General features: G+C 49.0%; 1 protein-coding gene across 3 annotated transcripts in view; it reads left to right on the top strand.

Annotated features, from left to right (window-relative positions):
• Window positions 1–19,105, top strand: part of LOC133351691 (plexin-A2-like) — a 310,302-nt gene that overhangs the window by 188,479 nt on the left and 102,718 nt on the right. For all 3 annotated transcript variants that reach the window (XM_061567099.1, XM_061567100.1, XM_061567101.1), the window contains exon 12: window positions 17,973–18,182. In XM_061567099.1, coding sequence (XP_061423083.1) covers window positions 17,973–18,182 — 210 coding nt within the window. The remainder of the gene's footprint in view (window positions 1–17,972; window positions 18,183–19,105) is intronic.

Genomic DNA, 19,105 nt, shown 5'->3' with positions numbered 1-19,105 from the left:
TCAATCCGTCTCTCTGATGTCAATGTTGGGGGGAACGTGGTGCCTCGATAGGGGCCAGAAGCTCCTCCTTACCTCGAGCGCCCAACCCCCGACCCAGCCGCGCACTACATCAAGCAAGGGGCAACGTCAATGGATTCACCACGTCAAATCTCCCCCATCGCAGCGCTTCGCCCCGCTCATCGGCCACCCGCTTCGCCACCCCCGCCGTCATCGGAGAACGAAATTGAGTTTTTATTGACTGGGTCCTGCCTCTCCCCCCTCTCATCATTAATGAGTATGCGCGGGATCATTGGCGGTGTCAGAGATTAATCCGATCTCCCGTTCGCTGCGGGCGTTATTAGTGGTGGCGATGGTCGGGCTTGGTGGCGATGCTACCAACCATCAACAACCAGCGTCCCAGCCCGTGTGTGCGTGCGTGTGTGTGTGTATGGTGTGTGTACGTGTGTGTGTGCGTGTGTACGTGTGTGTGGGGGAGGAGCGGTGGCGCGGCGGTTTGCAAGCAGCACTACGAACCCGGCGACCCGAGCTCGATTCGCGCTCACGGCCAACATCAGTGACGATTATCTGAACCGGTCCTGGGCCTCCTCTAGGTCGACTCAGCCTCAATGAGCACCTGGTGCGGTGTGTAAACATCGCCACTCGGGAGACAAGGCCGGTGGGTCGTGATGCTGGCCACCCACCCCTTCGTGTGCCGTTTTTGTTGCCTTCATAGGTGCTCGCTAACAGCACTTGCCCCAGCAAGTCCATTCAGGCTATGCGGGGGGGCGGGGTATTTATCTTTGTATGGCTGGCATCCATCGTCTTGTGCCTCCGTCCATGGGAGCAAATTAGCCAATTTGAGCAGAGGGTAAATTCGCCTTTGTTGTGTTCGCCGCAATTCTTCTGTGTTTTGTCCTTTAATTTATGTCTGGCGTAAGCGCGCACGCGTGTGCTGCCGCTGTGTGTATGTATGCGTGTGCGTGTGTGAGTGATGATGTGAGTGAGACAGAGTGATCGTGTGTGCGTGGGGAGCGGTATCGTAGCGGTTAGCGCGCTATTCTACGAACCCGGCGATTATCTGAACCGGTACTGGGCCTTCCCCTAGGTCGACTCAGCCTCAAATGATTACCTGGTGCGGTGTGTACACATCGTCACTCGGGAGACAAAGTCGGCCGAGCGTAGTGCTGGCCACCCACCCCCTCGTGTCCCGTTCCAGCCTTCATAGGTGCTCGCGAACAGCACTTCCCCCAACAGTCTGTTGAGGCTTTACGGGGTATCTTTGTCTGTGTATCTGTTAACGTGTGGGTTGCGATGGTGCAGAAACGACTTGTTTCAACTCCTCGCTGGACGTCCTCCTCGGTATCTTCCATCATCCCTAACAGCCACCACCACCTTCATCATCATCATCATCCCTTCCTGCCCACGCCCCGTCAACGTGATGGTCTCTCACACGCGACGCGTGTTCTTGAATCCTACCGCGTTCCATCCGCCTCGTCTCTCGTCGCATTCCCAAGTGCGCGCGCGTGCACTCGCCCTGCCCGCTTCTTTGCGCACTTTGTTCTATCGTCCACGCTGCGAGCCGCATGCCCCCCCCCCATCCCGCCGTACGCTGTGCAACCGTCGCCGGTGCACGCGTGTTGAAGGCCACGGTCAAAGGCGCGGCCCCTGCAATTGCTCGATCGCACCACCGCCAGTGGAAGGGCCTCCGCTCATTTTTAGCCTGGAGCTCTAAGAAGGGGGTTCCTGCCCACCTTGAGGTTATTTCCGGCACCGTTCTCTAATCCTTGGAACACCTCGGCGTTGACCCACACTTTACCCCAGCACGCACGAGACCTCACCGGTCGACTCACCTTTGCGCTGCAAACCCGCACACATCACCCGATGGATAGAAGGCTGTGCGGGGCCGCTGACCAGCCAGGCAACCGCTGTGGCAGCTGCTGCCACTGCTGCACCGTGACAGGTAATTCCGCTCGGTAAATACGTCTCGTCGAGGACTCGGCCCTTAAACGGGCGTCCGATTGATGAGACGGGAACCTTGACTCAGACGAGACAACTACTTTCTTTCGGAAGCTGTTTCACCCTCATTCATTCGCCAGGGAGAGTGGATGAATGCAGTGCTGTCCGTTAAGAGGCGAATGGGGATTGTCTGCTCGGGAGAGTGATGGCATTTATCGTTGCGTCGAGAGCCCTTTGTAGGCGATGGCAGTGTCTTCGGCAAGAGGTTGTTGTTGTTGTTGCTGCTGCTACGGCTCGAAGTAATTGTCGGTGCTTATTTAGACAGTAACATTTTTTTTCTTCTTCCTATTTCAGCCGAAGTCTCAGTCTGGTTAAACAACAACGAGCAAAAACAACACGTAGATTTGTTTTTTTATTAAGTCGTCGTCGTCGTCTGTGGATTTCTTAGAGTCGAGCATGCTTTAGTCTCATCGACTCATCCTCATCGCTGAGATCCTCATCATTATCATCATCGACTGCTTTGGTCTATAACACGATGTGACACGATTTTTGTCCCTGGGTAGTAAGTGTTATTTTTAATTGCTTATGCCTAAAAAGTAGAGAAAATTGCTATTATTTCCCACAAACTTTGCTTTTGTAACCAGGACTTTACGGTACATTCAAAATATCAATATCCTGGTCACAAAAGAAAAGTTTGTGGGGAATAATAGCCATTTTCTCTACTTTTGAGGCATAAGCAATTAGGAAATAATACTTACTACCCAGGGACACATCTTTTTTGACAGTGTAATATAGTTTTTTTTTGGGTTAGATCGCATAAATATCTAAAAGTGCCGTTAAAACACTCCACCACCTGACACAGCCAACTAGTAAGGGTTGTCACGTGAACAGATCGTGGCCAATTTGTCACTAGTACAGCACACCGGTGTGTTGAAGAGCCAAGCCACAACATTTACAATCTGAGTACGACGTTTGGCCAGTAATTACAACTAGCTTCATCAGGCAACAGCCAGATTTGTGGAGAAGTCCTCCTGTTTCGTTCCTTATATAGAGGTGGAGATGTGGTAACCACACTTCTGCGTTCTTGGACAAAGTGGGGGGGGGGGGGGGGTGGATTAATGAGTCAACGCACATGATGCATGTGCATTATGCGAGCCCTTTGATCTTGTCCTTCCTGTCTATTGTGAGTATTAAAATAGCCCTACCAACGGTAATCCCTATTGAAGTACGCTGCCCTTTATAGGCATTCATTTAAATAATGTATTATTTTATGATTTGCTTCAACGCAGCACTAAGGCGGGTAGCTATCCGAACGTTTACAATTATTTGTATTTATTTCAATTTCGATAGATTATCTAATTAGTCTTTGCCAGTAGTAGCTAGTTTTGCACGTAACTTCAACATTATCAAAATCAATTGAGTGTCCTTGTTGGCACGCGTGTTCTGCTACTGCTGACAGTTGTATTTGGGAGAATATAATATTTCTCTGATGTTCTTTTAGTCTCGTCCTGTTTGCCCAAATAACATTTACCACACGTGCAGTTAATCCTGTACACACGTTCTGTTGATAGCTTCGGTAATACATCTTTTGTGCAAGATATTAATTTCTGTATGTTTTTTCCAAACATCTGGCTAGTTTATCAGTTACTCCCGCAATGTACGGTATTTGATCGTTTTAATTACTTAGGCAGTTTCAATGCTCGTGTTATTTGATTTAGCATTCAATGCCCTGTTGATTTGTGCATCATTGTAACCGTTCGTTTGCAGCGCTTATTTAACATGTTGAATTTCACTTCTCAGACTGTCACCATCTGACACTTTCTTAACTCAATGAATGAGCGTCTTGATAAGAGCAGATTTCTGTGCGGGGTGATGGTGTGACTGCATTCGCCACATTTACGCCTCTAAATAAGGAACGAAACAATAAGACTTCTCCACAAATCTGGCTGTCGCATGATGAAGCTAGTTATAATTACTGGCGAAACGTCGTACTCAGATTGTAAATGTTGTGGCTTGGCTCTCCAACACACCGGTAGTGCTGTACTAGTGACGAATTGGCATGTTTGTTTACGTGACAACCCTTACTAGTTGGCTGTGTAGGGTGGTGGCGAGTTTTAACGACACATTTATACATTTATGCGATCTAACCACAAAAACCCCTCTGTTATGGATGATATTGGTCGCGAAAGCCTACTTCGTGTTAAACTGCTTCGGTCGAGTTCACTGCTTTAGTCTAATTGACTCATCTTCATCATTGCCGTCATCAAGTGCTGTTCAGTTAGCCAGCAGTTTTCACTTCGTCAGCTCAATGGTGATGCTAATGATGAGTGCTGTGATTGGTTGTTGATAAAGCACCCTCCTGGAAGTCGATGAATCTCGGAGCGCTTTACATCATCATCTTCATCACGTGGCATCTCAAGCGTTTCAGGATCAAAATATGTACTTATACTGGAGAAAATTGAGGGGATATGAAGCTTTTTTTCACAGATGACCAGTAAGAGGCAGGTCAGAATGTTGTAACAACAAACAGTACAAATACAAGTTAGGAGTGCAAAGTATAGTGAAGTTAAAGAGATGACTTTAAAAATTATTTACAAGTAAAACTAAACTAGATATATATATATTATCTTACCAGATAAAGCCCATTGAGCTACTTGCTTCTTTTTCAGAAGTGACCTTGCCACATATCATAGCCCAACGAAGTGGTTCATCACGTGGTAATGATAACCCCCAGTGGCAGCTGTCTCTGTTGGCGCAAGTTCACTCAGCAGCTGGTCTGTTAGCTGACATTAATTTGGCAGTAGGGGGAGACGTTTTTTTTTATTTGGCATAGGGGACCCCCCCCCCTCCCCAGTGGCAGCTGCCCCTGTGCGGCAGGCTCTGTGACACCTTGCCTATAAGCGGGCATTAGTCTGCCAGTAGGGGGCGATATTTACACGCGGAATTCCAATGTATAACCAGGAAAGGAAAACAACACACGCATACACACGGATTCTGTCTGTAACACTTTCCAACACATGCGTGTCCTTTTGAATATTTCATTCGGGAAAGTAACGACGGCACGGTTAAGTGCATGCATTCTTATTTATTAAGCGTTGGTTGCACACATTTCTCAGATTTACTGAGCTCAGCATTCAGCAGTGAACTCAGTAAATCCGTCCACTTGCACGAGGAGCCAATCACGATTTTTGGTCTTCATCGGCGATCCGGCCGTCGCGAAAACGTCACATGATCTCCTCGTTGAGACGAGTAAAAATAACACTGGTCAACACATTTTTTCTGGCATAAGGTATTCCATCGGTTTTAGGTAAGGTTGGGGTGCTGATTCCAAATCTAGCATTAGTTTTTGCCTATCACATCATGTTTTTGAGATATCAAATATTGCATTTTCAATGAAAACTGCAGAAGAAAAATATTAAATAAATGTGGATACCTACATAAAATGATATTATAAACACACTATCCTAAAAATACAGCACCATATTTTAACACTAAAGCAGTTACTGACTCGCAACAACTTGCAATCATAAGTGACAGAGTTAATTTCGGGTAAAATCAATGAAAATGGGGTATGCCGATAGCATAAAAATGAGATGTGATAGAGCAAATCTGAGATCAGATTTGGAATCAGCACCGTGAAATTAGTCTTAAACAGCTGCAAAAGTCCAGGCCAGAATTTTTTTTTTGGTTGACCAGTGTTATAGTAGTGGTAGTTAACTTTGACAAGTAAGCAGTTCACTTTGACCAGTCGTAGTCATGCCTCGCTCAGTGGCCCTTGCTGGTGGGCAGCAGTCATAGTCACGATTGGCGATTTTAATTCACTGTTATCCGTCGTTGTTTACGATAGAATCACAAAATTAACACTTTCGTCGACGGCTATTTTCATCCTTAACAGAATGAACACTGCCAGTGATTTTCAGAAGAAAGTTAAGCTTTTAAAACGAGCTGGGAGAAAAAACCACACCGCAGCGAAAAAAATCAAGCGAGTTCGTTTCACTTTTTTTACTTTCAGTTTTATTTTTGTAAAGTCTTATCGCGAGTGAAAAAAACCCACGATGGAAGTGCATCGAATCATAACGACTGGCATTCCTCCCCCCCCCCCCCCCCCACCAAAAAAAACTCAACAGTACGATTTTTAATTTTCATTTAAAGTTCGCTCTGCCGGGCAACTTTTAGCGAACAATTTTTCTTTAATGTAAAATGCCCCGAGAGCGCTCCGTGGAAATGCGCTCCGCACGCGTCCCGCTGTAACTGCAGCTCAGAGGAGCTAATTAAGCTGTCAAAGCATGGTGCTGCCGCTACTGCAGCGTCTGTAAAAATTGGACCGGGAGACGGGGGGAGGGGGTGGTGGGTTGCGCAGAGATTGAGGACGGCACGGGAGAGCCGACGATGGCGCTGTCACCGCATTATTTCTGTTGCTCCTCGCCTTTCACCGCCACTGAAAAGCGTCGATCGATCCTCGCTCTCGAATTCCAGCTCGCCATAGATCTCGCTCATCGCGCGTCGCTTGGCATTTCCGCTTGCTGCCCGCGACTGCGCCCGTGCCCTGTGCTGTGCCGGACATAGCTGGCATGTGTGTGCAACAGACAGACAGGCTGCGTGTACCTGCAAAAGCTGTCTAGTGTCTGTCACAGGCAGTCTGTAGCTGTCATTTAGCTGGTGTTTGTAAGCCATAGCTATCCTACACCAGGTATAGTTGCCTTGAGGCTGTTTAACACGTAGCAGGCTTTCGCGACCAATAGTATTCATGATAAACGTATTTGGGTGAGATCGCGTTATTTATCAAATGTGTCGTTTACAAAATTGTAAATGTTGTGGATTCACTCTTCAACACACCGGTGGGCTAAAGTAGTGAACTATTTTGTCTTTTGTCAACGTGACACTTTTTTTACTGATTGGCCGTGTCGGGTGGTGGAGGATTATTATGCATTAACAGAAACTTGGCCAAACATCTGTCATTTGCGCACATGTTCTCGTATGTACATCATCATCCAGGGTCAATTCACTGCTACATGAAGGCCTCCCAAAGTCGCGGCCATCTCTCACGACCCTAGCAATGTAACAACAGCAAGAACAACCGCCATTTGCCACTAAGTGGCGGTGACTTCACCGCGGGGCTTGTGCCAGGCTTGGTGCACTTGAAGGCCACGGTGAAGTGTCGTTCACTTGCTGTTGGCAGGAGGTCACGGGACAGACCCAGGTACTGTGTGGGTAGACTGACTGAGATGGAACGATGATAATAGGCTTCACCCGTTCTGGCATCAAGTCTGCATTTACGACACGTGCGTGTGACAAGCAAAACATGCACATAAACATCCTCTGATAATGAATCCATTGTCTTTGAAACTGATTGGTCTACACAAGGTGACACCGTTCTTTATGGCCTTGCCTTAACAGTGTTAGACCAGAGAACGCAAAAAGGCGAACAATGCAAAGACAATGCAAGCATCAGGGCAATTACAGCTCGGCTTAAGCGGTTATATCTACGGGACCTTTTTTGGCATCATTAAAAAAGATTACGAAACGATAACAATAATAGATGTTACCCTTTCTGGCAACGAATTGACCAGGTAATGCATTAGCTTGTTGTTGTTCATCTTCTTGGTTCTTTCGGTAATGTCACGTAGAAGGGAAGTAATAAAATAATAAAAATAAAACATAATATTTTATTACTTCCCTTCTACGTGACTTTACCGAAAGAACCAAGAAGATGAATCCCTGCAGTCACGAAAGCTTTAAATCGAAACTTGTTGTTGTTGTTGTTTCCATCATTACCTGCCGGTTTACTGCTAGCACCGCCCACTTTCCCCCTCCCCCCTAGCCTCACGTCCTCTTCCCCTAGCGCTCACGCGGCCCCCCTCCCCCTACCCCACCCCCCCTCTCTCACTCTCTCCCCCCTTGCCTCCTCCCCCCTCTCTAACCTATATGACCTCGTGCCACGGCAGCTCTCCCGCCGACTTCAGCATTTTCTTGCCGTGGTTATCACACCCGATGAAGATCGCTTGTGTTGCGATCGAAACGTCGTGATTTGTTTTATTTTATTCCTACCTACGTGAATTTACCGAAAGAACCAAAGCGTTTCGGTGTCAAGATGTTCAGACAGCAACTAGAGATGCCTCCTTGCAAGGCATCAAGTCTGCATTAACCCCACGTGTCTCGTGATCAAGCGCGCGAAACATTTCACCACCGCGGCGATGTCGAGGCGCCTTCGTGCTAAATTTAGACTTGAAACTTTCGTGACTGCAGGAACAGAACGAAGGCGTGTTCTTTGGTTCTTTCGGTAAAGTCACGTAGATAGAAAAACAACATTTTGATGACGACCGCTTGTGTTGCGGTTAGAAACGTCGTGGTTTTTATTTTTATTTAATTTTTCATTTTAAATCACCTTATTCTTTATAACTATGTTTCTATCAACGTGACTTTACCGAAAGAACCAAAGAACACGCCTTCGTTCTGTTCCGCAATTTGTCGGTAAGCCACGGCGCTCGCTGCCACGTGGAGCGGAGGAGGCGTCGGCAAGTCGGGGGGTGGGGGGGTGGACATTTTAATCAGCCGCGGCTGCACTTGGAAAGGAAGGGATGCTCGCGAGATCAGAGGAGGCCGCGTAAGGAAATGACACGCGCTTGGATAACGCGCTAAACACCGACAAAGATCCCCCCGTACATCCTGAACAGACGGTGGAGGGGTGGGTGGGAGTGCTGTTAGCTAGTAGCACCGATGAAGGCCGGAACTGTGGCACACGAGTGGATGAGTGGCCAGCACCACGCCCGGTCGCCTTTGTCTCCCCAGTGGCGATGTTTTTACCCACCGCACCAGGTACTCATTTGAGGCTGATTCGACCTCGGGTAGGCCCAGGAACGGTTCAGAAAATCGTAATTGGTGTTGGCCCGTGAGCTGGAATCGAACTCGGTTCGCCGGGTTTGTAGCGCAGTGCGCTAACCGCTTACACTACCGCTCCCCAGACACTCACTCACACGATGTGCACACGATTAGAACACGCCGTAATGTACACACGCAACCAACCAGACAGGCACACGCGCACACACACACGCAGACACCTTCATACACCTAAGTGCACGGCACAAAATTGATTCACGCAAATTTGCATCAATTAGGCTTTTGTCAATAAAGCTGCGCTCAATACCGAGCTCGCGATGCCTCGTGTCTCGAGCAGACGGCAGATTTATGTACACTTAACCTGCCAGGGCCGGCCCCCACATCTTGATTCGTACAGGAGCACGCTCGATGACCTGGTCTCTCACTCCCATGTTAATGCGGCAAAAGGATTGCTTACGGCTGTGATATGCACTTTAAAATAAATAATAACATCAATAACAATTTTGCTTATAGCGTTTTTACCTTGGGTAACCTCGACGAATCTCAATACTTTTTTTTTGTATTCTCTCAGGAGCGTGTTGCTTACATTGGGATGTTAGACCATTTCGCGTATTCAGAGGTTTTGCTTCTTTTCGGAGGGAAACCAGAGTTAAAACACCACAGCGCAGAGGCGGAGACGACACTCAAAGCTCCGCACAGACCGATTCAAGAATCCATCGCTCTGATTCCATCTCCTGGCCAAGCTTCGCAGCCCCAACCGTACAGCAGCTGCTAACCCATGCAGGCGTAAATATGTCACACTCGAAGCCTCCTGTGTGGTTCATACTTTCATTATAATACGGGCCTCCTTCCTTCACCAGTCCCGCGCTGACCGGCGTGGTGAAGTATGGTCAAACAACCCACAGCAAAGCCAGCATGCCATTGGGAAGGTCCTCTTATCCATTCGTGGCTTCACAAGCCACTAACCGTAAGGCCTTAATTTACAACTCTTAAACAGACCGACTATTGACTGACGCATTGCGGAGATGAGCGGGGGCGGGGTGGGGAGGTAAAGGTCCATTATCTAGCAGTAGATTGACCAATATCTGTGAATAATTTTTCCCATAAATATCCTAAATTCCTCTTGATATGCAAATTATTTTGCCAAGGCGCCCTTCCCCCCTTCTAACCCAGCTTAAATATACGCTCCAAGCGTGGTGGTGTTTCATTCAGACGCTGTCTCCCCGACAGACCTGATTATCACCTGAGGACGGCTGCTTGCGTTGTGGCCGAAACTTCGTGAAAATTATTTTATTATGTTTTATTTTTATTATTGTATTATTTCCCTTCTACGTGACTTTACCGAAAGAACCAAGAAGATCTGTGAATCATCATTAATAATGATTTATATACATATATTTAAAGTTAACATTTTGGTGGCGGGATGTTAACTACCTCGCCTGGTATACAGGAGGTCGTGGTTTCGACTCTCACTCTGACGCCTGTATATTTGCATCTCTCTCTCGCCGTGGTCGCGTGGATTTTTCTCCGGTTTTCTCTCCACATTTATAATGAACATCATGCGTTTCAAGTATTTGGCTGCTATACATTTTCACTTGATGAGCATCTTGTTGAGCTATCATTTGTGGCCAGGTCGCTTCCGAACAAAGAGCGAAATTACAGCTCAGTGAGCCTTACCTGGTGAAATAAAATCAATGAACTGCAGAACTGAACTGCATTTTTTTGCAAAAGGTACGTGAATTGGGTGCAGTTGTATAACTGCCTATCACCCTTCAGTCATTTCTTAAGGTGGTGCTGCATTACGAAATTATTCCGTCAGATTAATTCCATTGTAGATCATCCGTGCCATGCTGCTGTGTGTGGGGCGAAGTGGGAGACTGTGTGCACGCCCGCCCCGATCACAGCCGAGGAGGAAAAATCACACATGCTCTCACATCCATGGGACTTTTTTTGCCAGTATCAAAGTATGAAAAATAAGAATAGGGTTTTAACCTTTCTGGTAATAAAACAGGTGCTAAGACGTTAAAATACCAAATAGATACATTTAATAGATACAAATAAATAGATAGTTCCTGTGTAAAAAAACATTCAAACACACATGCTCTGATAATATAGGCATTGTCCTTGACACTGAGTGTTCATTGTTTTTCTTTTGTCTATGCCAGGAAAGCCTCGCTGAGTCACATGACTGTGTTTTCAGGAGGATCCTGCCAAGTTGTCGTAGTCGGGGGGCGATCATTGCGGCTGCTGGGTATATATGTGCGATCCCAATCGAATAATTTACCGTGCAATATTTTAAAGGTGGCAAACGTTTGGAAGATTACGCCGGCACACGACGGCCCTACAATTGTGAATGACGTCACGGAATATTAACCAGGGCGGACGCCCGATTCAAACCGCGAACCTTTGCAACAGGCGTTGACCGCGTCACGGCTGGGTCGCCTCGTTATGGGTGCGGTTGTTGCAGAATCACTGCCAGAGGCATTCTGGAGCGACGCTCAGCCTCCGCAGAGTCGCGGAGGATGAGGGAGGATGGAGGCGGGAGGAGATCGAACTGTGCCGGAGCAACTCAGTGCGTCGGCAAGCGTCAAGAGGCGACAGAATTACCCCACCGCCTGCTCCTCCTCCTCCTTCTCCTCCTCCTGCCGCCACTGCTGCTGCTCCTCCCCAAAGCAGATCTCAATTTTTCGCGACAGCCACAACCGCAGCGCCATTTCATCCGGCCGCGTCAGAAATCCACTGTAGGGGATTGGAATCGAAGGCGCTGTGCATTCGTGAACGGATCAACACGGCACAAGAGGCGGTTAATCGCGGCAGCGGAGTTGCCGTGATTTCCAATGCTCATCAGCCGGGAGGAACTCATGGAGGCTTGGGGTTGTGCCGCGATGAGATGTGTTTGAGCTCCGTCTCAAAGAATTGCCTCGAGGAAGAATAAATATAAATCTATAAGCACGTCTAAACGCCGTGTTTAAACACTCGCATTACCAATGAGCTTTGAGGGTTAAAATATTCATCCACTTTTAGAAAATTATTCTTTTTTCCCTCCCCATCTTTACCCCCCCCCCCTTCCTTTTCCCCCCAGGTTTAATTAAAGCCCTCTAGCAAACGTATCGGGCCTGTGAGGTGCACGAGAGGACTGTGAATAAATAAACACGCGAATTAATAAATAACCATTGCAGCCCTCATAAAGAATGGAGCGACCTCAGTGATCACAGGCTCGCGCGCGGGCGCTCCCGTGCCGCGTGCGTTATCAGCCTAATGACAAAGCTACGATAAACATCCTTGGCAGCCACCTGGCATCCCACAAGGGCACTGCCTCGCGTCTCTCTCTCTCTCTCCGGGGACTTTCGGCTGGAAGAGTATTTCAAATACATAATGGTCGCGTCAAAGTTTGTTTTCACCAGCTTCCAACCCCCCCTCCCGCTCCCCACTCGTCTTCCCCTCTTTCTCTCTCTCTCTCGATCGTCAACCCTCCTTTCCTCTCTCATATTTTAATGTTTTATCTTCGGCCTGTCAGGTGATGATGAGGGTGGGATGACCCTGAACACCCCCGCCACCTGCCAGTGTCTCCTCCTCCTCCCAAGCCGCCCCCACCGCCCTCCCCTTGTCGCGGCGAGGCATCAGCGTGATGGGTTTGGCCATGGAAACAAATTAAGCCCAAGGCACACAGGAATAGTTATGGTGTAGAAGTGTACAACGAGGATGTGTATACTATCGGGAAAGACAGTCGCTGACGGCCACTGCATCGTGAACTTTCAGATACGCTTCTGGGGCCGTCTGGAACGCTCTTCCTTCCGATTTGAGGAAGCCACCGGAGCTGCGCATTTTGAAATCATCTCGATTGAAAGCTAATTTCATTAGATTCTAGATTTGAAGCTTTCGTGACTACAAGGATTCATATTCTTAGGTTTTTTCGGTAAAGTCACGTAGGTAAAAAAAAATTAATAAAAGTAAAATATTTTTTTTTCGATAAAGTCACGTAGGTAAAAAATTAATAAAAGTAAAATATTTATTTTTATTTTACTTTTATTAATTTAATTTTTTTACCTACGTGACTTTATCGAAAAAACCTAAGAATATGAATTTCTTTAGAACTGCTTTTTGTGTAGAGTTTATTTTTGTCCTTTCTCCGCACTTCCGATGAGCGGGGGAGGGGGGCTTGTGTGATCGGTTGAAAATTAATTGCACAATGCGCCACCTGCCAGCAGCCCCCAATAACCAGCCCACTTCAGCCTGGCAAACTCTCAGGACATGCATAATAATAACAACAATACAGGATCTTGACTTAAAGCTTTCGTGACTGCAGGAATTCATATTCAAATAAATAATAATAGAATGATGACGATTGCTTGCGTTGTGATTGAAACGTCGTAGTTTTTTTTATTTTATTGTTAATAAATTGAACTTATCTACGTGACTTTACCGAAAGACCCAAAGAATAACAATGCGGGAGTTCACTTTCATATGCAGCATCGTTCATGCAAACAGCTCCGCCGAAATGCCGAAAATCGCAGGGCCCAATGCTTCAAACCACGCAAACAAATTAAACCCACAAACAAAAAATGTAAATTCCCCGACGATATTAAAATTGCATCGTAAATTTAAAACCACGAAGCTGAAACTAAACTTTAGAGAAGCACTCCGAAGGAAAACATCTCAGTGGGGAGGCGGAAAATTATTTAGCAACTAATTTAACACGATTTATTCGAGGATACATCAAATCAGGCAGCTAAGGACAACACGACGATGACAATGGGCAGCAGCATTGCCTCAAACCTCGAGAACTGCTGGGCTCAAGCACCACAAATTCACGAAAGCAAAACTAAAAATGCACCACAATCATCAATAACGCTACGTGGCCTTGGAACAAAATACCTACGTGTAATTGGTGACGTTTCAGGCCATGGCCCTTCTTCGTAGCTCATGAACAGCAATGCCACAGAGACGGAGTGGATCATTAATAACGAGGTGGAGACTGCACTTGATAACACCGTGAGGCCTGATCGAGAATTACATTCGAAAACATTTTATGATCACCAGTTATTATTTTTCAATTACTCTGTGCACGAATAGTTACACTAATAGTAGCAATTGAGTAAGAGACAAATCGTTCAATAATCACAAGAGTATTACTAAATAAACTCGTTTATGTTCAAAGTAAAATGAGAAAATGTTTTTCCTGCCACATTAAATTTGACGGGGGGGGGGGCGGTGGGGGGAGGGGAGATTTGTTCTCGTGAGAACTTGGCACGACCTACAGAACGAACTACTTTAGTTAACAGGTAAAGCCCACTGAGTTGACTCTTTTGTTTTCATAGGCGACATGGAAATGGCTGATATATAACGATCATAACGCGTGGAAATGTATAGTAGCAGACACATAATCTAACCGCACGTTGTTTCTTAATGTGTGGGCGGGGGAGGGGGTGGTGGCGAGCCGGAGGAGAAAAATCCACGAGACCACCACGGGAAGTGAGAGAACACGCGGACTCCAATTATACAACAACAGACATCGTCAGGGTCCCGAATGGAACCGACGACCTCCTGCGTACCAGACGAAGGAGGTGTTACAATGGCGCACCGAGCAATGCATTCATAAATAGCTAAAGGCGCATCCCTGCAATGTCTTACGCCGCTGACGGTGGACGGGTCTACGCAAGAGAGCCTCTCTAGAGCGTGTTTTTTCCTACTTGTCCACGTTGGCCTCACCTCTTGCAAGCTGTGCGGGTGACTCACACTTTTCCCAGCCACGCCTGACCTGCCCATCGGTGCAACAACTGTGGTGAATCCACGTGTATACTGATGGGTGGACAGAGGTGCGGGGGACTTCCAACAACGACACGAACAAAAACACTTGCACCGGCGATTCAAGTACTGCGGCGTGAGACAGAATCTCTGGGATTGCAAGTCCAGTTCGGCATCAGGATCATGGACACATAGATCGTGGCTGCTATGTATGTGTGTTGAACTTCTTTCGCGCTGTACGTAGCCAACCGTGCTAATCGGTGGTGCGGGATTGATAATGATGAGTATCTTCACGATTGCAGCCGTCGTTGTCGGTCGGCCGTGATCTATCCACCGCTGGACGAAAGGTGTCGCCAAATCCGTCGTCGCAATCCCAGTGCGCTGGCCATGATGCCACGGCTGCATCATCTCAAACAGAATCAACCGTGCACATTTAGCCAATTCGTACGCAGTGGGGTGGAGAGGGTGGTGGGCGGGGGGGGGGCAGAGGAAGCGACGAGGTGGGGGGGGGGGTGCATGGGTGGTGGTCGGCAAAAAAAAACGCAACAAAAAATAAAAAACGTGAGCAATTAGTAGCAAAACAAGAAAAGTCACTTTAGCGGCGTAATTATGCAATTAAGCGCGCGTTTGCTGGGCGGATTTTTATTTGCGGTGGCATCTCTATTTGTTAAATTAATCTTTCCTGCTGCGCGGGTCTGTAAACTGTAAAAGGAGGCTTAATTGCCACTGAAATTAGTGTGCGGCGCGGCAGATTTTTCAGACTTCCTTCGCCGGTAGGGCTGAGATTTCCATACGGCCGTTTACCCTCCGGTGGCTGACGCTGCTGCCAAAGCGCACTGTTTAATGTAAACAAATGAAACCCTGTAAAACATTTTTTTTTAATAACTGCCAATATTATTGCCACCCCATCCACCAACATCGCCGCCGCCGCCACCATGAAAATCCCCTAGTCCCGCAATGGCTCAATCAATACATCAGAAAGACCAGCAGCTGTGTGGGGTTGGGAGGGAGGAGGGTGGGAGGTGAAACAAAAACGGAAAATCGTCGCGATTTTTTTTGGGGGGGTGGGGGGGGTGGTGGATGGATAGCGTGCGCAGCAATCGCAATATTTCGCCGTTCGGCAAAAAAGTTAACTGGCCGGAAAGAAGAATTTAAAATCAATCGGACGGGAGACAAGGACTCTTAATCACCACACACATTGAGCCAGCTATCGCCGTGCCGCGACGTCGTGCTTTTAAATTTGCCGTTGAGGCTCGCGGCTCCCAGGGGTTTCGTGGCTCCGAGGGGGGCTCTCTGTTCCGAGGGGGCTCGCGATGCGGAGCGGCCTTGTGGCTCCAAGAGGGATTGCGGCTCCGAGGGGGCGCGTGGTCGGCTCGTGTGGGTGTGGGGGGGTCTACTCGCGAGTGAAGCCCACGGGAAAAATCCCGTCATCTCTGTTGCTCGCTTTTTCGCTCGTACTTTTGTTCGAGAGGGAGAGAGGGAGGTGGGGCGAGGGAGAGAGTGTGGGGGGAGAGAGAGAGAGAAAGCCAGAAAATTTCGCCGTCTCCTGCTGCTCACTTCGACTTCTTCTCGGAGTGAAATGCAAAGGTTCCGCTTGGCGGCGGTGCCTCTGCATACAAATTAATGATGAATAATAAATAAGCGAACGTCACCCAAAAGATAAATGTTGTCTGCGACCGCCGTGCGGAGGCTTTTAATTGCCAGGAGCAAAGAGAGAGAGAGAGGTTCAGATTTTCCTAATTGTATTATATTACAGACCGCGTGTTTACGTCTGCCTGCGACTTGGCTCGGTTATTGTCACTCGAAGCACACGCGCTGCGAACACGCGAACTCCGCACGCCTCCGCCACCCATCGACCACGCGGGCACAGACTCACACCCACCCCTCCCTGCACGTACTCGCAATCATCGCCGCTCCACGCCTCACCACGCCTCACCATGGTCACCTCACCACCCACGTTGCCATACTCTCACCACCCCAGTTGCCATACTCTCACCACCCCAGACCAAACCTCGCCACCAGTAGCGTAACGAGTGTGGGGCCAGGGGGTGCCCTGACCCCCCCCCCCCTCCCCCCACCTTGACAACCACCATGACGAGATATGTTTTCGACTGCAGCAGTGTTAAAGAACAACAGCCTGAATTTCGATTTAAAGCTTTCGTGACTGCAGGGATTCATCTTCTTGGTTCTTTCGGTAAAGTCAGACGCTGTCTTTCCGACAGACCTGGACGGCTGCTTGCGTTGTGGCCGAAACGTCGTGAGAATTATTTTATTATGTTTTATTTTTATTATTTTGTTATTTCCCTTCTACGTGACTTTATCGAAAGAACCAAGAAAAACAACAGCCTATTTAAAAAACGGTTTAATTTTGTTTTAAAATGCTCGGTGGCTTGATGAGCACAAGATGAGCCGCGATATTTAACAGCCCATGTGCTACCGTGCGAGACAAATCAAATATTGGGGCCACAGCTGACCGATTGGCCGCACCCCCGCTGAGCTGATAACGTCGTTACTATATCACTAAAGATGTAGTTACTATATCACTGGTAATGTAGTTTCTACGCCACTGGTAATGTCGTTACTACGCCACTGCTCACCTCTCCTCTCCATTCCTCACCCATTCCTCATTCTACCTCCTCACGTCTTGCGATGTACGACTCCTCACCACTCCTCAAGGCAATTCGCTCCACCTCACCGTGTCACATGGCAACTCTGCTTACCCACCGAGCTCCTCACCACCACTTACTAATCGCTTAAAGGACTCACCACCATTCGTCACTGCACCTCACCGTGACCTCACCTCACTTCCTCACTGCAGCGCACTCCGACTCAACAACCCCCTTCGTCACCCGTAACTCACCATTCCTCACGACACCTCATCCCCCTCACCCACCTCCCTACCACTCACCATCTCTCACTGCCCCTCAACACCCCTGCCCTCAGACCCTCACCGCTCCTCGCCCTCCTGACCGCGTCTCGCTGCACCTCACCCAACAACCCCCACGATTCACAATCCCTCACATGGTCACCTCGCTGCCCCTCACAACTCCTCACCCCCCATCTCACCACTCCAACCCTCTCCCCTCCTCATCCAATATGACCACTGCTCTCCACGTCTCCTCGTCACCCACCACCACCTCAGCTCACCGCTTTACCCCCCAACCCCCTTAGCACCTCTCATCATCCCGCATCTCACCACCCTGCACCTGACCTCTCAACCCCCCGCTCCACTCTCTTCTCCTCACCCCACGATTCACAATCCCTCACCTGACCACCTGACTCTCCCTCACAATCCCTCACCTGACCACTTCACTCTCCATCACAATCCCTCACCCCCCATGCACCTCAACACACCGTCCCCACCCCACCTCGCTACACCTCACTCCCTCTCCCCGCCGCTCACCAAATCCCAACACTCCTCCTCACCCCTCGCTTCCCCCCTCCCCCCTCCCCAGCTGTGCCCCCAGCTGGTGGCAGCACCGGGCGGCTCGGAGCTGCTGCTGCCCGCGGGCAGGGAGCGCCGAGTCGCCATCGGGGCCCGCAACCTCCCGCAGCCTCAGTCGGGGCAGCGCGCCTACTCGTGCGCCCTGCGCGTGCAGGGAGTCACGCTCAGGGTGGCCGCGCTGCGCTTCAACAGCTCCAGCGTGCAGTGCCAGGACGCCACGGTGAGCCGAGGCGACCCACGCCTCTCTCGACCGAGGCTCACTCACCTGAGCCTCACTCACCCGAGGCTCACTCAGCCGAGGCTCACTCACCTGAGCCTCACTTACCCGAGAGACGCTTCACATGCATCCCGAGCCTCACTCACCCGTCACTCACCGTTATCGCTCACTCTTAGCCCTCATTGCATCTCACCATCAGACCTCGCCGTCACCACTCACCAGACCTCACCACTCACCAGACCTCACCATCACCACTCACAAGACCTCACCATCACCACTCACCAGACCTCACCACTCACCAGACATCACCACTCACCAGACCTCACCATCACCACTCACCAGACCTCACCATCACCACTCACGAGACCTCACCATCACCACTCACCAGACCTCACCATCACCACTCACCAGACCTCACCATCACCACTCACCAGACCTCACCATCACCACTCACCAGACCTCACCATCACCACTCACCAGACCTCACCATCACTACTCACCAGACCTCACCATCACCACTCACCAAACCTCACCATTACCACTCACAAGACCTCACCATCACCACTCACCAGACCTCACCATCACCACTCACCAGACCTCACCATCACCACTCACCAGACCTCACCATTACCACTCACCAGACCTCACCATCACCACTCACCAGACCTCACCACTCACCAGACCTCACCATCACCACTCACCAGACCTCACCATCACCACTCACCAGACCTCACCATCACCACTCACCAGACCTCACCATCACCACTCACCAGACCTCACCATCACCACTCACCAGACCTCACCATCACCACTCACTGTTCGTTTCCACCTCTCCGCCCCTCACCATCCTTGACCCCACCTCACCATCCTTCACCCCACCTCACCATCCTTCGCCCCACCTCACCGTCTCTTGCCATTCCTCTCAA

Source organism: Lethenteron reissneri, chromosome 38 (genome assembly GCF_015708825.2).
Source record: "Lethenteron reissneri isolate LAM-NWPU_2019-01 chromosome 38, ASM1570882v1, whole genome shotgun sequence".
Taxonomy (NCBI): Eukaryota; Metazoa; Chordata; class Hyperoartia; order Petromyzontiformes; family Petromyzontidae; genus Lethenteron; species Lethenteron reissneri.
The sequence above is the reverse complement of the archived record's forward strand: the minus strand, read 5'-3'. Positions and strand labels throughout refer to the sequence as shown.